The sequence below is a fragment of the Lathamus discolor genome, chromosome 3 (genome assembly GCF_037157495.1).
Source record: "Lathamus discolor isolate bLatDis1 chromosome 3, bLatDis1.hap1, whole genome shotgun sequence".
Classification (NCBI taxonomy): Eukaryota; Metazoa; Chordata; class Aves; order Psittaciformes; family Psittacidae; genus Lathamus; species Lathamus discolor.
This window is the reverse complement of record NC_088886.1, coordinates 139,435,502-139,456,174: the sequence shown is the minus strand read 5'-3', so window position 1 is coordinate 139,456,174 and position 20,673 is coordinate 139,435,502. Positions and strand designations below refer to the sequence as shown.

General features: G+C 42.3%; 1 protein-coding gene across 1 annotated transcript in view; it reads right to left on the bottom strand.

Annotated features, from left to right (window-relative positions):
* SORCS3 (sortilin related VPS10 domain containing receptor 3) overlaps positions 1–20,673 on the bottom strand; it is a 306,718-nt gene that overhangs the window by 56,646 nt on the left and 229,399 nt on the right. Inside the window, exons 8-14 of the mRNA XM_065672945.1 lie at positions 18,147–18,236; positions 14,940–15,119; positions 13,023–13,169; positions 12,430–12,532; positions 7,109–7,185; positions 6,914–7,005; positions 2,729–2,836 (exon numbers count right to left, since the gene is read on the bottom strand). Coding sequence (XP_065529017.1) covers positions 2,729–2,836; positions 6,914–7,005; positions 7,109–7,185; positions 12,430–12,532; positions 13,023–13,169; positions 14,940–15,119; positions 18,147–18,236 — 797 coding nt within the window. The remainder of the gene's footprint in view (positions 1–2,728; positions 2,837–6,913; positions 7,006–7,108; positions 7,186–12,429; positions 12,533–13,022; positions 13,170–14,939; positions 15,120–18,146; positions 18,237–20,673) is intronic.

The following is a 20,673-nucleotide window of genomic DNA, read 5'->3' as shown; positions in this document are numbered from 1 at the left end:
AAGCTGGTACACAATATTCAGCAAGATAACTCACTTCCTACATTCTCTATCAGAAGACTACGGACATATAAGAAACAATCATCTTAGTTTTAAAACGCGTCTTTCATCTCAGAAGACAATTGCATTGATTTATAAAGTAAATGGGCTAAATCCACAGCTAGTTGATTAGCTCCATTGATTTCAATGAAGGTGCTCGGATCTGTCTCTGCATGTGTGTGTATGGGGTTGGAAGATTATACACATTGTGCGTTGCCCAAAGAATTTCAGAGAAACACTTTATTTACTAACAGAAAGTGACACATTATCGCTGCATTTGGAGAAAAATGCACAGACTGAAGAGAATACAGGATACAATCTTTAGCTGGGGATTGGTATACATTGCCGCAACAGGATGCTCACAGGAGGCTTGTGAAAAGGCTCACAGGTATATCATACGCTGTTGCATTTTGCTCTTTGCAAAAATAGGGTTAATATTGCAGATAGCAAGACAGCAGATGCACAGATATATTCTTCTACACAAACAAGTACTCTACTTTTTTGCAGAAAAAGCCAAAGCCAAGGCATGGTTTTGGAGTAAAGGAAAAGCTAGTAATCCTACTATAATTGATACCACCTCTACTCCAATAAAATCCTAGTAACTGTCTGTGACACGGATACAGAAGCTGCCTCGTTCTGCCCCAGCACTGTTTGGGAACAAACTTAGAAGTGCTGCTCCTACGCTTCATAGACATAAAAGATAACCATAATTACTTAGCCCAGTGTTCCTGTGAAACTTAAGCACAGGAGATATAGATGGGTATGCACAAGTTAGATATTCCTTCCTGGTTCTCCCAGGACTACAGCACCAATACACTTCTGCCATTGGCAAAGAAGCAGCCAGCTAAAATGACCCTTTGCCGGAGGAGGACTTCCCCCCAGCCCTTTTCTTACAGGTAAGTTGAGCTCAACTGCAAGTATAGACGACTACTCACCACATACTTGTTTCTGTTTATGTAAAGCTAATGTAGGTCTGGTCTTTGAAAGGCATACCAACACCAATCATGCAACCCAGTTGGAATAAATTCAAATTACTAGCAGAAATGCCCAAGACACAAAACTTCTATTTGATTCAAGCTTCCTCAGAAACTGATGACACGCATACCCAGCAGTCTGCTCTCAAGTCTGTCACTACCAGTGACACCAGCAAGGAGAGATACACACACATTTCTGCCATATAAGTAGGCAGATGGACTGAAGCCTAGAAGAAAACACACTGGGACTGAATCTCTTTTCTCTTGCAAGTAGTGAAAATCTGCAGGAACTTCAGGTGAAGTTGCAGAAAACAGGAAAAGCAAATCAACTGCAAGGTGAAATTTATCTTGTATCACCTGCCCTAAAGTTGTGCTGCAACAGCATCTGATGTGATTAACCAAATGCACTCCTTCATGCCACTGCGGATATGCTTCACAGGTGTGCCTCAGTCTAAGGCATCTTAGCCACCTTGCTTCCTGATCCTTGTCAAGCTGTTCCAGCCAGCTCAGAGAAAATACAGGTAAGAAGGCACATCTGCAAGCAATCAAGGCACTGCATCCAGTTCTTTCTTTGTTCAGAATCCCAATGCAGCATGTTCTGATTTGCTTTGCTCAAGAGGTTGAATGACTCTTTGAAGATGCCTTTGAACTTAAGAAGTTTCCTCTCTCCCCTGTTAAACTCTGATCATGGCCTGCTCTTGAGCCAAAATTACCCACCAGTTCTTCCAGCCTTGCCCAGCACTTCAGCAGTCTTGGGAGGAGGAAGGTCCAAGAACCTTTGGTGACAGCCCAGGCTCTTCCTTCCATTGTATGGGTGAATCATAGCATACTATACCCCAGACCAGGAAGGTTATTCTGAGCTCAGCTGTGCATATACACACTGAGAACACACTTGAGCTAAAACCAGATGTACAGCCCACAATGCAGATAGCAACTAAAGAGTTTTGGGGATATTCATACTCAGCAGCAATCTTAAAAGACGGTCAAGCTGCACTACTGGAGCAAGCACAGAACTGACATTATGTGCATGTGTATGGTGCAGCCATACACTTCTGTGGCCTCTGAAGAGCACTGCAATCTCTGGGACACCAAATGCAAGGAACACAATCTCAGTTACATTTATGAGAAGGGACATCTGGATGTCACAAGTCCTGTTTCTGGATCTGCAACAGCACCTGGCATGAGGCATCTCTCAGAGCATAAAAGCATAAGCAGTTCTGTCCTGAATGCATGAAAGTTGCTGTCAACACCATGTGATGTTTCAACCCATGCATGTATCACATAGACTTCAAAACAGACTGTCACCAAATACAGATCAGGGCAGAGGTGGCTTCATCTAGTGAAGGCTTGAAAACTTCCAGGGATGGTGATACCACAACTTCTCTGTAAAGTAATTAGGGCTACAATACTCCCCAGAGAAGCAGATTTACCTACTGTCTTATTTGAGCTCACAAGATACAGCTTGGGACCTTGTTATACTCCCTCTGCCACTACTGGGAAGAGTTTGGCTCCATCATCTGTTTGCCACATGATACATGGATACTCCACCTGGGTCTGTGACCATCAGCAAAACCCACAAACAGCACCAAACCTTCATGCAACACGTGTAACTACACAGTACTGCACTGCATACCATGAGGCTTACCATGCACTTGGGGATCTCCATACACTCCCTTCTGCCCTCACATTTTAAAGGAGTTAAGAGCTGCTATACTTACGTCATTATCTGGGTCTCTATGCCAGGATCTACAAGGGATCCATCCACAAAAAGTGGTGTTGTTGTGAAACTGTATTTACTCCATGATCTTCCTTCATCAAAACTCACCCTAGGATAGAAGCAGACAAGATTTATACACATTAAAAACTTTAGTGCAACTGCAGCAATTAAAGGTTGTATAAGGTCTGCAAGCTCCAGCAGCTAGATTTATAGAAAAGCGCCAATCTTTGCCATTTCCCAGACCACTAATTCATGCTCTTGGTGTACCTTGAAAGACCAAAGCCTTAGAAAGTATAAACACTGCCAATAAGGACACAGGTATACTTGATCCAGCTGTACATCAGACCTCAATGGATCAAGAGGCATTGCAAGTCCTGTTTCTGGATCTTCAATAGCACCTGGCATGAGGCATCTCTCAAAGCATAAGCAGTCCTGTCTTGAATGCATGAAAATTGCTGCCAACACCATGGGATATTTCAATCCATGTGCATTGCATATCAATGCCATATGGCATTAACCACAATCTCTAACACTATTAATACTTCCTTGTATTCCATTTCAGAGGTGCTCTCCATTCTACAAAGAGGTGGAGGGAGGAAGGAAGCCAAATTGAGCCACAATCAATGGTTAGCCTGGATGCTCACTGCTTGTCGTAAAGCAAAGTTGCAAGCTGATTAAAAAGTATTTCCCTTAGAATCCGTTCACACTGTCAGTGACAAGTCAGGATAATTCAGTGGCTTTTGATCATCTGTCCATACCCACTATCACCATGTGCCTTATTTCCCGTTTTTATCAAAGAGCCTACGTGCCCTAATCCATCTGACAGGGTCTTGGTTGAATTAGATAGTACGCTGGCCTGGCACAAGCTGATGTCCCTGGCCCCAGCCCATCCCTGTCCCCAGTGAGCTGCCTGATGCCCAGGGTTGGGGCTGCCACTGAGTGCTCTGCTTCTAGCTGGGGCAGTGGGGTGGTCCCTGCTCCTATTCTGCTGTCCGTTGGACCTCGGTTTGCCACCAGCCCTCAGGTCCCATGCTAGCCTCTGCCACAACTGCGCAGAAAACAGCCAGAGGAGGGTGTGCATACCCAGCTGTTACTGCAGCAGGAAAGACAGGCAACCTGACGGCTGGATGCCCATCAACAGTTCTGAAAGCGACTGTGTTTCTCTCTGCCCCCAGACTATTTGCATAACCATTCCTGCACAATTTCTGCACAGGATTTCAGCTCCAAATTATACCAGCAAATAATGAACAGAGAAGCACAAAGGTTGATTAGCTATAAAATTATTTGATCTTCTCCCAGCAGGGCCATTACAGAGTTCTCTATAATTCTGCGTGGTACCCCGGCTGTGAAAGTTCACGGATTGCTGCCGATGGACATTACCAAAGAGTCATAGCACAGACTTCATATTTAAACAGCAGGAAACACTGCTCATTTTAAAGTGAAAATAAGAAAAGAAGTTTGCCTTATTTTCTAGGCAAGAAAAGTGTTCACACACATGCATCTGAGCACCTGGATTTGTCTGAGAGAGTCTTGCTGGAAACTGAATCCTCCCACCCCAAGTAAGGCTCATCAGGGACACTTAGTGCCACCAGAGGACCAGGAGGCCAGTGTAATATTTATTACAATGGGTTACACCAGCCTCAGACCTCTAGTGTAGAAAACCAAGGTTTGCAATCACTGTTCCCTAAGCATCTGCCTCTCACAGCTCCTAACACCTTCACCTGACTCACACTGCACATCTGCCAGAATAGGAAGCTGACTATAGACTGCAGGCAGAAAGCTGGGAGTACAACAGCATACAAAAAGCTTATCTGCCCTAAATCTACTTATTTAAATGTATGTATCTTCCCACACACCTGTGCATTTGTATGCTGTTCTTCCTGCATGCTTATCTATCTAAATAGCATTTCAATTTCTGGGGAATAGCATGCTTCATTAGTGTAGCTAAAGTTCTCTTGGCTTTTCAATTATCCAGCCCTCTTTTCTCCAGGATGAAACTTATTGTACAATGTCTCAGCCTGAGAACTAATGGATATATATGTACTCTTTAATCTATTCCACTCCTGCCCATGAAACAGGTGCCTACTGAGGCGATATGAAGCAAATTCCAAGTCCCTAAGGGTACAATTTTGGAGGAAACCTATTGGAGCTTGTTAATAGCAGCTCTAAATCACTACTCATTTAACAGAGTGGGTGGGGCACTCATAGTACTGCACATGCCATTTCATGAGATTTAGCGGCAAGGCAGACTAAGGTGAACTGGGTTCTTAGCTCCTGCGGAAAGCCAGCCTGTGACCAAATCTTTCCCCAGCACAGGCACTTGCATCTAACATGCTTTTTATGTCCAAAGAGCCTTCAAAAGGTAACACAATTAAAACAGTTACAGTTGAATAATATAGTAATAAACAGTTAATACAACTCTTTCAGTAAGTGGCTCGCCTTTTACTCTTTCACAGCTCAACTTGCCACAGCCCAATGTACCTACTGCTTGGCTAACACACTCTTCTGCCTTGGCTCATACCTGGCTTGGTCTAAACATTTTGACAGGGTCTGGCACATCAGGTATAGTCACAATCACTGAGTTACCTACCAGGGGCAAATGGTTATAGTCACGCAACATGCTCTAACCACAGACAGCTGGAGTCTGCTGGAAGCATCATTATGGGTCTGCCCTGTTACTACTCTCCTTTATATGTTCACTTATGAAAGCTGTTGGCAAGGGGACACTGGGCCAGGCTAACTCCTGGCCCTGACACAGTACATACTAAGTTATGACTTGCTTGTAAGGGCACAAAGGCACAAATCTGTTAAAGAATACTTGGTTCCCCTATCCTAGAAAAATTACAAAGCTTTAGGAATATGAGCCAATACATCCCGTGTTAATAATCTGCTATCACACCAAAACTAAAGCATTTCTTTAGCTCAGGTGGTCATGAAATGTGCTTAAATGTAACACATTTAAACTTTAATAGAAATCTATGTTGCAGCCACCCAAGAGTTATCTGTCAGGTCAGGAATATAAAGTCCAGAAGCTTTTTGTATTGAGAAAGTAGCCATTAATGTTCTTAAGGCACATCTCTGGAACACTAGCTTGTGGTCAGTAAAGACAGCCTGTCTTAAAGTCTCCAGCTTCTGAATGACTGTAACTTAACTGAAGGATTTTGTATCATAATGACTCAGGTAGAGGAGACCTTAACACCTCATCACTGCTGCCAAACACTATTGCTTTCTTTTTCTATTTGACTGCAGGCCACTTTTCCTGTTCTGCATGAAAAGCATGAGATAGACATGTGCTTAACACCATCAAACTGTGAGAGGACTCAGTCTTGCAGACAGGAACCCAGATCTTGTCTCTGAAGGCTATTTCTAACTAATTCACTTCTAAACAACATTAGAAGCTGGGTAGGTCAGTCCGTTAGCCATGTCTTTCTTTCACTCAAGGCCAGAGACTGAAGACGATGCTAATACACACATTTTCTGTAAACAAGGTTAGTTCCGAATTTCAGAATGCCTCTCTCCAATGCTTACCTGGTGCCAGGAGTGAGAGGGGCAAAGACAAAGGAGAGGATAATTTTGGGCAGTATCTTTAGTGCTTAGACTGTTACAACCTATTTATATAAAAGTGGTATCTTCAGGTGAGAAATCACTTTGCCCTATTCCACCTCCAAATCTATTCATTTGCCACCACTGTATCTCTAGAAATTGATAGTGAAAACCTATAGGAGAGAGCAATGTTAGCAACATATCTCTATTGTCATATCTCTGTTGTCTTATCAACGCCTGCTTTGCTCTCCTCTCCCTCCCTTTAAGTCTCTAACCAGTTTAATAATAAACAAAGGGCAGAACTGAGGGACACATCCTCTCAGAAACACAAAGGATGATTTTGTATACAGTATATATGTGTCTGTGCGAAAGAAACCCCATCTGAAGTCTCACAATACATTACTAGTGCAAAGAGTAATTAATATATCTGCGTGATTATGTATATAGCCATTATATTTATAAAATGGTACAATAATTATCATATTACTCGAGAAAACTAAAATGATGGTAAAATGCAGATTAGAATTATCTCATTTACTCATTTTATGGACACTAGCAGATGCTGACAAGGTGATGCAATAGATGTTACCACAACTGCCAGCCTATCCCCAAAAGGAAAACACCTCAAATAACGTTTCCTTACCACAGGTGCCGGATGGGCACTGATGTGTGTTTCAAGGCCACTAGTGCCCCTCCCCAGTCCAGAAACCAAACGTTGTATTCCTCCTCGAAGATCTGCAAACAAATCAGGTGTTGCATGAGTGTTCCACTCTACTGGTAAGACTCAGAAGAGGACTAGCAAAAGGCTCCATGCTTTCCCTCGCTCTGCAAAACATACCTGTCTCCAGGAATTTCCACCATCAGAAGAGATGAACACGCCAACATCAGTGTAGGAAAGTTCAGAGCCAATATTGCCTGCAACACAACCAAGTGTCAGACATTCTTGCATGGATGAACACAGAACTGCATTATTCCAAGAAACCAAAATTACTTGTCCTGACCAGTGCTTTTTTTGCTGCTCTTGATTCTATTCTCATCTAAAAAACCACCCTGGTCAAGTGACAACACTCATTCACAAGAGCTATGTGATGTAATGAAACAGAGGTTCCACTTGAACAAAATCTTTTTGTTTAAGTATGAACCTCACCTGGCAGCAGAAATGGTTCACAGAATTAAGGTGGGTCAAATGACTTTGCAGCAGAGAGGGAGAGACCGGACTGAACATCATTCCAGACAATGCTGATTGTTCTCAGTGACCTAGCTGTCCCAAATTGCGAATTTAAATTAACTGGTTATTTGGTAGAGTTCTTAATTTTAATCTTCTCATTTCCATTAAGATGGAAACTGCTCTGCTGATAGCCTTATACGATTAATTACTCCGCCTTCATTATATATTAAGGAATGGATATGCCACACATTAAAGCAATGCAAAGAAAAGCTCAAACATCAACCATAACCATCTATAGAGAGAGCACAGCAGAACATCATTTGGAGATACTACCTTGGAGGTTGAAACAGGGTTTTTTTCAGCATCCTTCATCTGAGCATAGAGAACCTCAAATCTTACAGTAATAAACCTTAATACAGATTAAATAACGGCCTTGAACTAAATCCCCAACCCTCTGAAACCTCTGAGCATCCACCAATAGCTTCAAGAGAGAGAAGCCCAATATCTGAAAAACTTGAACAAGCAATGAATAGACCTTAGTAGCTTCTTTCTCACACTCCCCTGACGTCAGCATCTTGCTTCTGCTTCCAGAGTTAGGATTGCCAGAAGCACCCAGCTCACTGAACAGTGCAGATCTGCTCTATTTTGTTCTCACCTCCCCACTTCCCAAAGCACCCAGTGGTTCAGGGAAAAGCTACCACAGTCACACAGGAACTGCTTCTTTCCTGATGGTTTGTCAACAGTAACTTCAGTCAGTGATAGGTGGGATTCTGACGGCATGAACATCTGTCCCATAGGAAGCAGGCAGATGTAACACTGAAAGATACTCTGTCAGAAATCTCCCAGCAGCCACCATACTGTGGGCAAACCCTTGATTTTTTTATTCAGAGCCTAGAAGTTCTTTACTCAGTGAGCCACTCTTGTACCTTCTGAACGAGACTATTTTTAAAGCAGGTGTAATTTCCATGGAAGTAAGGGAGAACTAGCATTTTTTCTTCAAAAATAACAAAGAGAGAGGTGGCATTCTTATAAATCTGTAGCATCAATGAGAGCATAACAGCACACTAAAGAAATGCTAATTATTTTTGTGATATTTAATGCTGGAAAATGAGAAATTAAAACCCAGATGTTGGTTGACTCTCTCCTGTCACCATCATGAAACCCAACTAGCCACACTGATGTCACAACACTGTTTCAGAAAATATAATTTCTGGCTCAGGGAGGCAGTGCAATTCAAGTAAGGTTTTTCCATAGGTGCCCGGGATGTAGGAAATGTCACACTGTCCATCTACCTCCTCTTATTCTTTGACACCAGCAAGAGTGACCAACTGCTTTAGATGAAGGTACAAGGAAAACCTGCCATAGGCAACCACAAACCTATAGCAATATCCACGTTCACAAAGATAAATCTACTGTGTCAGTCCAAAGATCTGTTTAGACCAGTGTCTTATCACAAGTGGAAGTCCTCAGGAATTAAAAACTGACTTAAAGGCAGAAGTGTAAGTTTTGAATCATCTTATTTTAAATAACAAAACTGGAAAAGCAACTTTCTAAACAGGGATTTCCAGGTTATGACAAGGAAGGAGAGTAAAAAGATGAGATTCTGTTGCTATCACTTCTTTCTGTCTGTTTTTCTGTTCAAGCCTGTTCCATTATTTTCCTCATTCTCTCCATCTGGTTTCTTTGGCTGCATGGATTCAAACTGCACCAAATATAACTAATTCCCAAACAAGTCAAGGGGGTTTGGCAGCTGTTCGATTAGATACTGATACTAAAACATAATTCTTCCTTTTAAAAGAATCTAACTTCATATCAAGAGTCTGAGTTCTCAGTCATTGCTGGAAATGTACCACTGTAAATTAGAGTAAGACACAGAGTGCTTGAGTAGACAGTGCCTGTGAGAATAAACTGCAATGCCTATTCTGGAACACATTTGCCAACATGGTGAGATGCTCCTGTTGTTGTGAAACTGGTTAGTAGAAACAGATGTGTACATTCCCAACAGGTTAGGCTTTTTATCACACAAAGAGGTAAGGTAGAAATTATATTCTGCCTCTTAAAGGTTAATTGTTAGACTGGGAAAGCATTCATCCCATGCACTGGCAGCTTGAAAAGAATCTCATTTAGTAACAATTTAGATCAATGCCTAGAATCTCACTGTCCTGCTGTCTCTATTTGCTTCCTAAAAGGTTAAATAAAAAAAGCCTCTGCAATCTCAGCACCACAAATACGGCTTGCTCTTAAGCATCCATTTACAGTGCGTGACCTGACAGGAGCAATAACTCCACTTGGCTATGCACAGGAAGATCTCAAGGTTTAAACCAAATTATCTCACTTCGTTTGGCCTGGATCAGTGAACTGGAAATCACATGGTGTTTCTCTTGTTGAGATATAAATGTCATGAAGGGAACCTGTCTCACGTTCTGGCTTAGTCTGGCAAACACATAGAAGCACAGAAGGACATAAGAATGGAAACAGTTGGAAGAAACAGTGTAAGTTCGTACAGGCAATACACTAACATGATATGTTTGCAAACCACTGCTAGGGTGAACAGGACAAAGGAGATAAACTCAGCCTCAGAAAGAATGGTTAAGCTATTTGGACATATCTGAGCAAATGTAGCAGCCTCCCTGTGAAAAAGCAGGACAACCTGCATGCTTGAAAGGCCAGATTTCAATAGCATCAGCCATTCAAAAAGCACTCCATTAGGCCAGCAGCTCCCACAGACCTGTGGGAGTTCTCTGTATAGTTGGTAGCCCCATCCATCCTGATTAGGCTGCACACTGTGTGCACACAGGGTCTGTGATGGTTGTCAGATTAATTACAGTGGGTCAGCCAGTACCACCATGAAGCATTGTAGCAGGTTGCCATTAAAACATCGCACTATTTTGCAGAACAATCCACAGTAACAATGACCCATGCAGTGCTGATAAAGTGCTGCTAGTCTTGAAGCAATAAAATAAAAAGAATTTAAGAACCTGAACATGCACAAGCCTGTGGGACCTGATGAAATCCATCTGCAGGTCCTGAAGAAGCTGGCAAATGAAGTTGCTAAGCCACTGGCCATCATATTTGAAAAATCATGGCAGTCAGGTGAAGTTCCAAATGACTGGAAAAAGGGAAATATAACCCCCATTTTCAAGAAGGGGAAAATGGATGACCTGGGAATTGCAGACCAGTCAGTCTCACCTCTGTGCCTGGCAAAATCTTAGAGTAGATTCTCCTGGAAGGCATGCTAAGGCACATGAAAAACAACAAGGTGCTTAGTGACAGCCAGCATGGCTTCACCGAGGGGAAATCCTGCCTGACCAATTTGGTGGCCTTCTATGATGGGGCTACGGAACTGACGGACAGGGGTAAAGCAGTTGATGTCATCTACCTAGACTTGTGCAAAGTGTTTGACACTGTCCCACACCACATCCTTCTCTCTAAATTGGAGAGATATCAATTTGATGGATGGACCACTTGGTGGATAAAGAACTGGCTGGACGGCCGTACACAAAGAGTTGTGGTCAATGGCTCAATGTCTGGCTGGAGACCGGTAACGAGTGGTGTCCCGCAGGGATCGGTCTTGTTCAACATCTCCATCGCTGACATGGACAGTGGGATTGAGTGCACCCTCAGCAAGTTTGCCAATGACACCAAGCTGTGTGGTCCGGTTGATATGCTGGAGGGAAGGGATGCCATCCAGAAGGACCTTGACCCGCTTGTGAGGTGGGCTGATGCCAACCTCATGAAGTTCAACCACAACAAGTGCAAGGTCCTACAACTGGGTCGGAGCAATCCCAGGCACAGCTACAGCCTGGGCAGAGAAGAGATTCAGAGCAGCCCTGTGGAGAAGGACTTGGGGGTGTTGGCTGATGAGAAAATGAACATGAGCTGGCTGCAGTGTGCGCTCGCAGCCCAGAAAGCCAACCGTATCATGGGCTGCATCAAAAGGAGCATGACCAGCAGGTCGAAGGAGGTGATCCTGCCCCTCTACTCTGCTCTTGTGAGACCTCACCTGGAGTATTATGATCAGTTCTGGTATCCTCAACATAAAAAGGACATGGAACTGTTGGAACAAGTCCAGAGTAGGCCACGAGGATGATCAGGGGACTCTAGCACCTCCTGTGTGAAGACAGGCTGAGGAAGTTGGGGCTGTTCAGCCTGGAGAAGAGAAGGCTGCGTGGGGACCTCATAGCAGCCTTCCAGTATCTGAAGGGGGCCTATGAGGATGCTGAGGAGTGACTCTTCATCAGGGACTGTAGTGACAGGACAAGGGGTAATGGGTTAAAACTTAAACAGGGGAAGTTTAGATTGGATAGAAGGAAGAAATTCTTTACTGTAAGGGTGGTGAGGCTCTGGAACACGTTGCTCAGGGAAGCTGTGAATACTCCATCCGTGGCAGTGTTCAAGGCCAGGTTGGATGAAGCCTTGTGTGGGATGGTTAAGTGTGAGGTGTCCCTGGCCACGGCAGGGGGGTTGGAACCAGATATCTTAGGGGCCTTTCCAACCCTAACTATTCTATGATTCTATAATACAGTATTGAAAGTAGGAACCATGCATAAGACAGGCACTCTTGAAGTCCAGGCTTTGCCTGACAAGCATTGTGACAACTCTGTGTTTGCTACTTAAAAAAGGTGCATCATATTGATACCTCCCAGAAGCATAGCCCTAGGCCCTATTCTCATTCATTGCAACTCCAGCAAAGATGTAGACACCTACATCAGTGGCTGTAGTGGCGTGAAGTGAGGGGAGTTAGTAATGCCAGCTGCAGATGTGGGCTTAGACCTGCATATTGGTTATTGTAGAGCAACAAATACCTGACAGGCATTAGCTTTTTTGAAATCAGGGACCACATGCCTTCTCCTAGCCCATAGCAAGTAGGAGTTAATGTCCATTAGCTCAGCACTTGCTAAAACAGAGCTAAAAGCATTTACACTAACAGGAAACATCTTACATATTCTCAGGCTACCAGTGAAGTAGTGAGCAGCACGTATGCTCTTTACCTGTTGCCACCAGCAGCCCAGGAACTGTCTCTTTGCTGGAAATGCTTCCTGAAGAATATGGATTCTCTGAGAGTTGCAGATGTAAATGCAATGAGCAAAAGGGCTGTTGACAGGAAACAAACAAAAGGCAGAAGCTTTAATATGCAACAAGTTAAATATCAGCGGGACCATTGTCAACTCCATGGAGATGCTTCAGTCCTTCTGAAAATGATCCCTTGCTCTTAGTACTGTTACAAATAGCAGCATATGTTCATTTTCTGAATAAGCACCATACAAGCAGCTGAAAGAGAAACAGGAATGTTGCACTACAAGCAAGCATATCTGCACTTGTTTTTACCAACAATCTGAACGAGAGCGCTTTTTCCCAGGAACTTCCTTATTCCGACCTTAAGCTCCATAAGAAAGTTCAAGAAAATGGCCATAATTTTCCCTTAAAATCTAGAAAACTATAGGAAGAGAGAACATACACATAAGTCATTTAACATCCATCAGGCCAAGAGAAAAAAATCACAGGGAAAATTTTGTTAACCAAGTGACTAAAATAAGCAGCTTTGAATGAGTCAATTGACCTTTGGAAAAGGTCTGCTGCTCACCAGGTGGCAAACTACAGGATCCCCTCTTAGATCGGTGTCCGGTGCCTGCAGCAAACGCCAATCTCTGCCCTTGTTGTAGGTAATGAAAGTCTTGATTTGGTCATCTATCTTCCTGTTAGCCAGGAATATGCCTTTGATCCCTGCTACCTAGGAAAAATGGAGAGAGATGAAAAAATACATCGGAAGAACAGACCAAAAGTAAAGCCCATCTGAGCATTCTTCAGGAGCTGAAGGTCTCTGAAGAAGTAATAAAGTCATCTCAGTCTGGTACTAGAAGACTGTGAATGGCATTACAAGTATATCTTGATGATGGTTGCACAGCTGAAAGGCCTCGTGCAGTCTCTCTCTCTAGAAGAAAAATACAAGGATATTCATAGATCAAATTCCTAGGAAACAGCCCACTTTTAGGTTTAATTGTGTGGTTGTAGACAGGCTGATGATGGGCTTGAGGATACAGCATGCACCATGTCGCACATCAGCTTTGTAAACTTAAGGATGTGGCTAGTCCCCCCCCAGATTACCATAACATGGGAGACAGCAAGTCACATCAGCAGCAGTGTGTGACCTTTTTATGCTGGTCTTTTTTTATTTTACACGAAAGATGGAAATCCTGACTATGCTGAAACACTAATGTTTTGCAAATTTGATTTCTTCACTTTCTTTCCACTCCTAAATTCTATCGAAATCAACCCAGTTGATCCAGATGTTTTGATTTTTGTTGGCAGGACCCATTCCAGAAGAATATGGTCCTGTCAAAATGCCTCCAACAAGATTTTGTGTTGAGTCTGATCTCTGCTGCATAGCTGTGAAGGTGAGACAGAAAGGTGCAAATCTGCAACTTCCTGGCAGCAGCAAGGATGCAAATCCTTCTACTCTAAAGCCCCCTGAGTGACACTACCCTTCAAATGACCCTGTGAAAGTCTCTACCAGCATTTAACGTAAAATGGTTATGATATACAGCTGGGGAATACAGAGTTTGCTCAGGAATGGGAGACGATGCTTGTTTATTTTAGCTGGTTCATGGCAACAGAGAAACAGTATCTTTTTTTTCAAAGGCAGGAAAACATATTTAATTAGGTAAAAACAAAATGTAAACTCTGTCCTTCACACTAATTCACGTGTTTGTGAGTTTTCTCTCATTGCCCTAAATTACCTGGATTTTTATAAACAAGTTGAGGTTGTTGAATGGGCTTTATACTGGCTGAAATAAATAAATGTCTAATCCTAAGTTCTACATGTAACTGCAAAAACATTTCTCCATGTAGCACTATCAGTCAGCCTGCAACCATTACTACTGGTACTGTTTGCTGCTGGCAAGGCATTGAGCCCTGAATCTCAGCAGATGGTCCATTCAACAAGTTATGACAAGCCAAAACCAGAATGCTCTGAAGAAACCAAAAACTGGAACAACTGTTCTGAATGGACTGCTATTGGCCAAGGCTGAAAGGCCTGGCAGAAGAAAGGGAATGGAAGATGATTCAGGGTAGAAGTTATCCAGCTGTTATCTCTGGGCAAATAGCACCTATAAACCTTTCCTTATCATTCATAAACTGTTTAGTGCTCACAATGGTGGAATCCACATTCCCTGCCTGCAAGCAGGTGTCTTAAGCTGTCTATCAGGAAAAATAGTATTTTGAATCCTTCTCTAGCCACCCACATCAGGATGAGAAGTATAATGGTTCTCCCTTTTGGACATGTCACATAGCTAACTAGTCATTGACTTGAAAGCAACCAGTTGTCACACCTATAGCAGAATGCACCGCACCTATTCCCACAGGAGCTGGCTCAGCAACAAATCCAGTAAATGTTTCTGTGCTGATCCCAAAACAGATGAAGATCCTGGAAGGCTGGTAAGAGGTTCCCACTTGCTTGAACTGTCAAGTTGCTGTTCTTTGTAGGGTGACCTTTACTACATACCTCATAAAGCTCAATGATGATATTCCCCTCCAGCCCTCTACTGCTTTTCACGTTTTCCAAGGCCAGGGTGAAGTACACCCCTCGGGTGTCTGAGATATACAGATTGTATGTGTCGTTCTGGTTCCACTCTTGAACAGCTGCAAACACCTGATCTTCATCTGTGCTGATAATATGCATGTCCTGTTAAAAGAAGACAAAAGGCCTGGTACTGAGGGTCTCTATTTCTTTGCCCTTTGGGACATGTAGTAATTACCACGACTTATGAAAGAATGGAGATGGAGCATGAATTATAGGTATGTTAAACAATTTCTGTTAGAGTAAGCCAAAAAATTACCTCCCTTGTGACTTCTCTGCATTTCATTTTTTTAATGACCACCAGCTGGGAGAAGGGGTTTTGCTTTCTTCATTTTTGGTAGCTTCAAGGAATTTCATTCAGTTTCATTTTTTATTTATAAATTTGAAAGTCAGTTTTGTCACTCATGGAGATCCACAACCTCAAAGCCTGGAGTCCTTGTAGTCACTAAGCATGGTGTAGCACCAGGCTAAAAGCAGTGAATATTTCCATCCACATGCTGAACTAACAGGCTTGTACTTCCAACTGGTGAGGAGACAGTTTCAAAAAGCCTGGGACTTTCACATTTATTTGAAGTTTAGGTATAGGGATCAGTTTGAGCTGATGCTGGTAGTGATTTTTAATAACATACTTTACTACTGAGAGTATGTCTGAGATCTGTCATCCCCCTATATATGTCAAATAATCCACTCACTAACCTTTGTTGAATTCCTGCTGCTGACCAAGATATGAAGGTCCAGCAAGGGTTTCCCCATTTAGTTTTAATATCAAAGAGATTTGACAGTGCATTTTCTCAGTATTCTTTTAAAGCAGGTTCATGGAAATGATTTCCAGGGTGGTGATGAGTACTGAAGCACTTCATCCTTGCCACCATTGTTGAACAAACTGACAATAGTTCAGCTAGAAGCAAAATCACTGTGGTTATATAGGACTGCATTTATCTATTTGTATCTATTTAAAATTTCCCCAAGGTTCAAGGAGCCTTGATTAATTCCTTGCTCTCTTTCTACATCAAGAAACCATAATTCTGGAAGTCTCCCAAAGGAGGGAGTGACCTGATTTTTGGGAAGAATATCTGTGGGAAGATCAGCTCAATATCCCCATCCTGCCTAGGAGGTAACGTAATCTTCTCTGTGAGGTATCTAGATGAAAAGTTGGGGTTAATTAGATGGGGCTATATCTAATAGACCTAACATAGCCTAACAGCATGGGATGGGGAGAGAAAACTGTAAGAGCCTAATTCTGTCCCAGTGGGAGATTTGCCATTTCCCTCAATGAAGGAAGACTTAATCAAGAAGTATGTTCTTGTTCAACAGCCCTAATTTCTTAAAGATTAAGTACACACCCAACCTATTCCAGCAGCATGAAAATAAAGCAAAATATACAATGACTTCAATCTGTTTTGAACAGTTGCAGTGGAATATTGCATTACCCTATTGCCAGCCTCACTTATGTACAACTCCAGCAGAGTTCATTACTCTCCAGGTGACAGGATAGTTATTACTGTACAGCAAAACTGTTCTAGTGACTAAGGGCAGCACAAACATGCCTCCTTTACATGGCTAGAAGACTTTGCCGTGACACCGAGCTTAAAAGTACTTTTGATTTTTAAATGACAAAAGTATCCCTAATTTTATACTAGAAACCAATTCCAAAGCAGGGCTACCAACAAATCTGTCGTACAACAGACCAGCAAACTGTGACAGCATCAGTCAAAAAAGCAGGGCTGTCAGTCTCTCTATCTGCTTGTCTTTTTAATGAGGGGCAGTTTTCAAGGCCCCCCATAAGGTGGAAGCAGAAATAATGTTTTGCTCCTGAAAAATGGCATCACGATTTCCAAAAGTTAGTGTGTGGTCAGACATTCCAAATCCCACACCACCACCATGGAGTGACAAACAAAAGAAACTATGTTTGTGCTATGCAAGTGTCAGTATGCTGTTATCAACCCAAACAAAAGGAAATCGAGATGCAACATTGGGAGTTTGAGATGCAAATTTCTTGCAACTATTAAGTTTTCAGGTAAAAGTTAAAGCAAATGTGTTGTTATCTGCTAGGCTGCAGGTATCCCACAGGCATCAGAACGGTACATCCAGCCCACAAGGCAGATCTAGCCAACTATCTAACAGTTATCTCACCAAAATTTTCACTTGTGTAAGGAAGTGGAAGTCCAGTACTGTTGATTAGCATCCCCATATCACAATACCCACAATGGTAGTTCCAAGGCTCCAAAGAGCGACAGTAGTCTCAGCTGCCCATCAGCTACCCAGAAACTTGCATCCAGCCAAGGCACTGTAGAGGTTGGTCCCCTTTGTTCTACACAATTCCAAGCAATGGCTATAGTACGGAATCTGGGTGTGATTCCAGGGACATATTCTCCTTTCTGAAGCTTGCACCATTTGATCTGGTAGAAAGCTAATACCTAAGAAGGGAAATCTAGGCACATATGAGAAGTACTAACTTCCCTCTCTTTTTCCCTCCCAGCTTTGACTGCCAATGTTAATCTCAGCTCATCTCAGTCATCTCCTAAGCATCATCACACAGAGGTTCTGTGTGTCCGAAGCATTGATAAGGCACAACTTTCAGGGAGCTCAAACTATGACTTCTTGGCAACATCCAGCCATAGGATGGGGACAATGGAGCTGCTATGCGCTGTGCTTCTCTCATTGTATGGAGACTGCAGTAGTGCTCAGCATCCTAACCGTTCTCCAGAACCCTAAGTGTCATGGTCAGGCTTACAGTGAAATCATTAATAAAAAACAGAGTAGGACTGAGGATTGGTGTTCATAGAAGTCTGGTCAAGGAGAAGTTGGTTTGAACTCTGTTTTCTGAGGTTCCTGTTAATTCACATTTGCTCTTTACAGAGGAAAAAAGAAACTGCTTTTCCTGAAACACTCATTAATCAAAGGCAGAGAGAGGTAAAGATCCCAGATCCATATTTAAGAATCATAGAATCATAGAATAGTTAGGGTTGGAAAGGACCTCAAGATCATCTAGTTCCAACCCCCCTGAAAGATCATTCAGGTAGCAGAACGAAAACAGCTCCCCAGAGAAGAACCGCACCGAGGCGCTTCACCACTGGACAAGCCGTGCTATTCAAGATATTACACGTGTGTGTTCATAAATGGTGTACTCACCTTAGGAAGAGAGTATTTGGGCAATTTAATCTGTGCAAAAGGCTCCCGTCTGTATGACACATAGTAATTTGCTCTTCCACCAGCTGTCACCTGTGGAAACACCAAAGAAAGTGAGTGATGACCCTTCCAAGACACCCTATGCTGACACCGCTAAGAGGGTTTGACAGCCTTTCTTTCAGATATCTTTTCAATGACCTGCACAGCTGTCTGTAAAAACATCTGTACAACTAAAAAAAAAATAATTCCCAGACTTGATGGAATGGAGTATTATTTATTTAAGCTGTGCTATTGAACTTTCCATTTTGTCTCTCAATGCTTCAAATCCAGTATGATTTTAACAACTCAGGAAAAAGGGAAAAATGGGTATAAAGTTCAAGGTCTTGAGTGGAAGATGATCTGGTTTCATCACATGGTTCCAGCACCTTAGGCAATTAAATTCAAGTTTCTGTGCTTTTGTCCCTTTCCTGTAAGAAGGAGATAATACCTCTTTTCTCTGCTGCTTCTCAGCCTTATATGTCTGCACTGCAAGTCGCTTGGGGCCATGGTTGTCTTCCAACATAACAACAGAGATCCGCACTAGCACCATTTAATGCAAACAAAAAATGCAATGAATGCGCTCTTGGAGAGCTGGAGCTAAGCTCTTAGATGTGCTTTGTCATTATAAACCCGGTTTCTCTGAAATCCTACTGTCTCTGCATGAGGATGTGGGGAGGAACTGACATATCCAAATCTGTGGTTTTATGGACTGAGTGAGTTGTAAAGGGTACATATAAATGTCATGCATCAGTGAGAGCTAGCCGTGGTAATTTGTAAAATATGGGATTTTAAACCTGTCACTAGCCATTCTTGCTGTAGGTGTTCGTTCTGGCACCATTTCAGGCCCGGCTACAAGAAGGCTTACATCGGTGAATTTCATCTATTCTGCTGGTTTGGCAGTCTTGCAGATTTTAAGATGAAACAATACACAGAGCACTTCTCTATTATATGGAATGTCATTTGTTGCTTCTTAAGTTTCCAATAAAAATAACAGAGAGGTCTGAGATTCTCTCCTAGATATATTTCCTTTTATTTGACAGTGATATTTCAGAATGAGCTTACATAGAATATTGCTATAGCATCAATTATATTCTCAGCAATGATATCACCTCTACATAGTGGCTTTCTTCCCTAGAGAAGCTGTCATTTGAAGGACACAGTATTACTGGTCATGAAATTTCATACCTAATCAAGTTAAGATAAGGCTTTACTATTGACAGTTTGAAGAACTGGAAAGAAAAGAAAGTTTAGAAATAAGACAGACTTCTACACTAACACTTCTCTTTCTGCTTGTTTCCCATTTTTCCTTGTAAGGTTATCATAGCTGTGTTTAGTGCTGCCAGACAAAAAAATAAAAAACCAACTAACATAGTATTACACACCACATAAGAAGGCAGAAGAATGACCCATATCACAGCAAACAAATGCTACACAGACAACACATAGCCTAAGGTCAAGGTGAAACACAGATGTGAAAATCTAGAGCAATTTCCTATGGTCTCGAAACAAGCCAGTGGCACAGATGGGGAGAGAACAGGGGTCACTTGACTCTGACTTTATGTAAAGTGCACTATGGGCTGGCACAGTAGCATTTCAGGCTCCTGCTCTCCAGCTGTGGGGATCACCGAAAGGCTGTGGATGTTGTTTCTGAAGGATGCCTTTCCCATCTAAGACATCCACACCAGAATCAACTTTTCATAGGAGAGACCAGACTATGCAGTTGATTTCACACTCAGTCCAACTCAAAGGCAAAAATTTATGTTTGCAGTAACTGCACCTCTCTATCAGTTGTATAAGCATAGCCCAAAGGATCCCACACTTCTAGGTCATATTTACCTAAACAGCACAGGGATTGTTGAAATATCCCCTCATGCTGATATTTCTGACCTCCAGTGGAAGATCCAAATTCTCGAATAATATAACTCTGCCACACAAACTCATTTTACAACACTCGTGATTTCAGCACCAGATCATTTTCTGTAGCAGAGCCCAAATAGGACTGAATGTATCCAGTGGCTATGCGGCAAGAACCCTGGGTTAATATCCACCTCTTCTGATGGACTGACACATGGCCATTAACTCATCTTTAAGATGCAGACATCAATATATGAATATTTACATATTTCACAAACGCTGTGATGACAATTAATATTGGGAATGGTTCAACAAACTTCAAGTTAATCACATGAACGGAGTGTGGCAGAAATATCCAGGGGGATATCAGAAATATCAAAATCCTTCCTCTCTGTCAAGACAGGATCTACTCCAAGTCTGCCACATTCAAAAGATTTTACATAGATTTTTTTGGCTTTATACTGCTACAAACTGGTACCTGGAGGGTTTTATTTTTATTTTATTTATTTTTTGTTTGGATTTGTTTGTTTGTTTGTTTGTGTGCTTTTTTTAAGGCAGAAAGGTAGAATTCAGACACTATTTAAGTTCATTATGCACTAGCTAAACTCCCTTTCAGTGCCCTACCTGGACTAGGTCA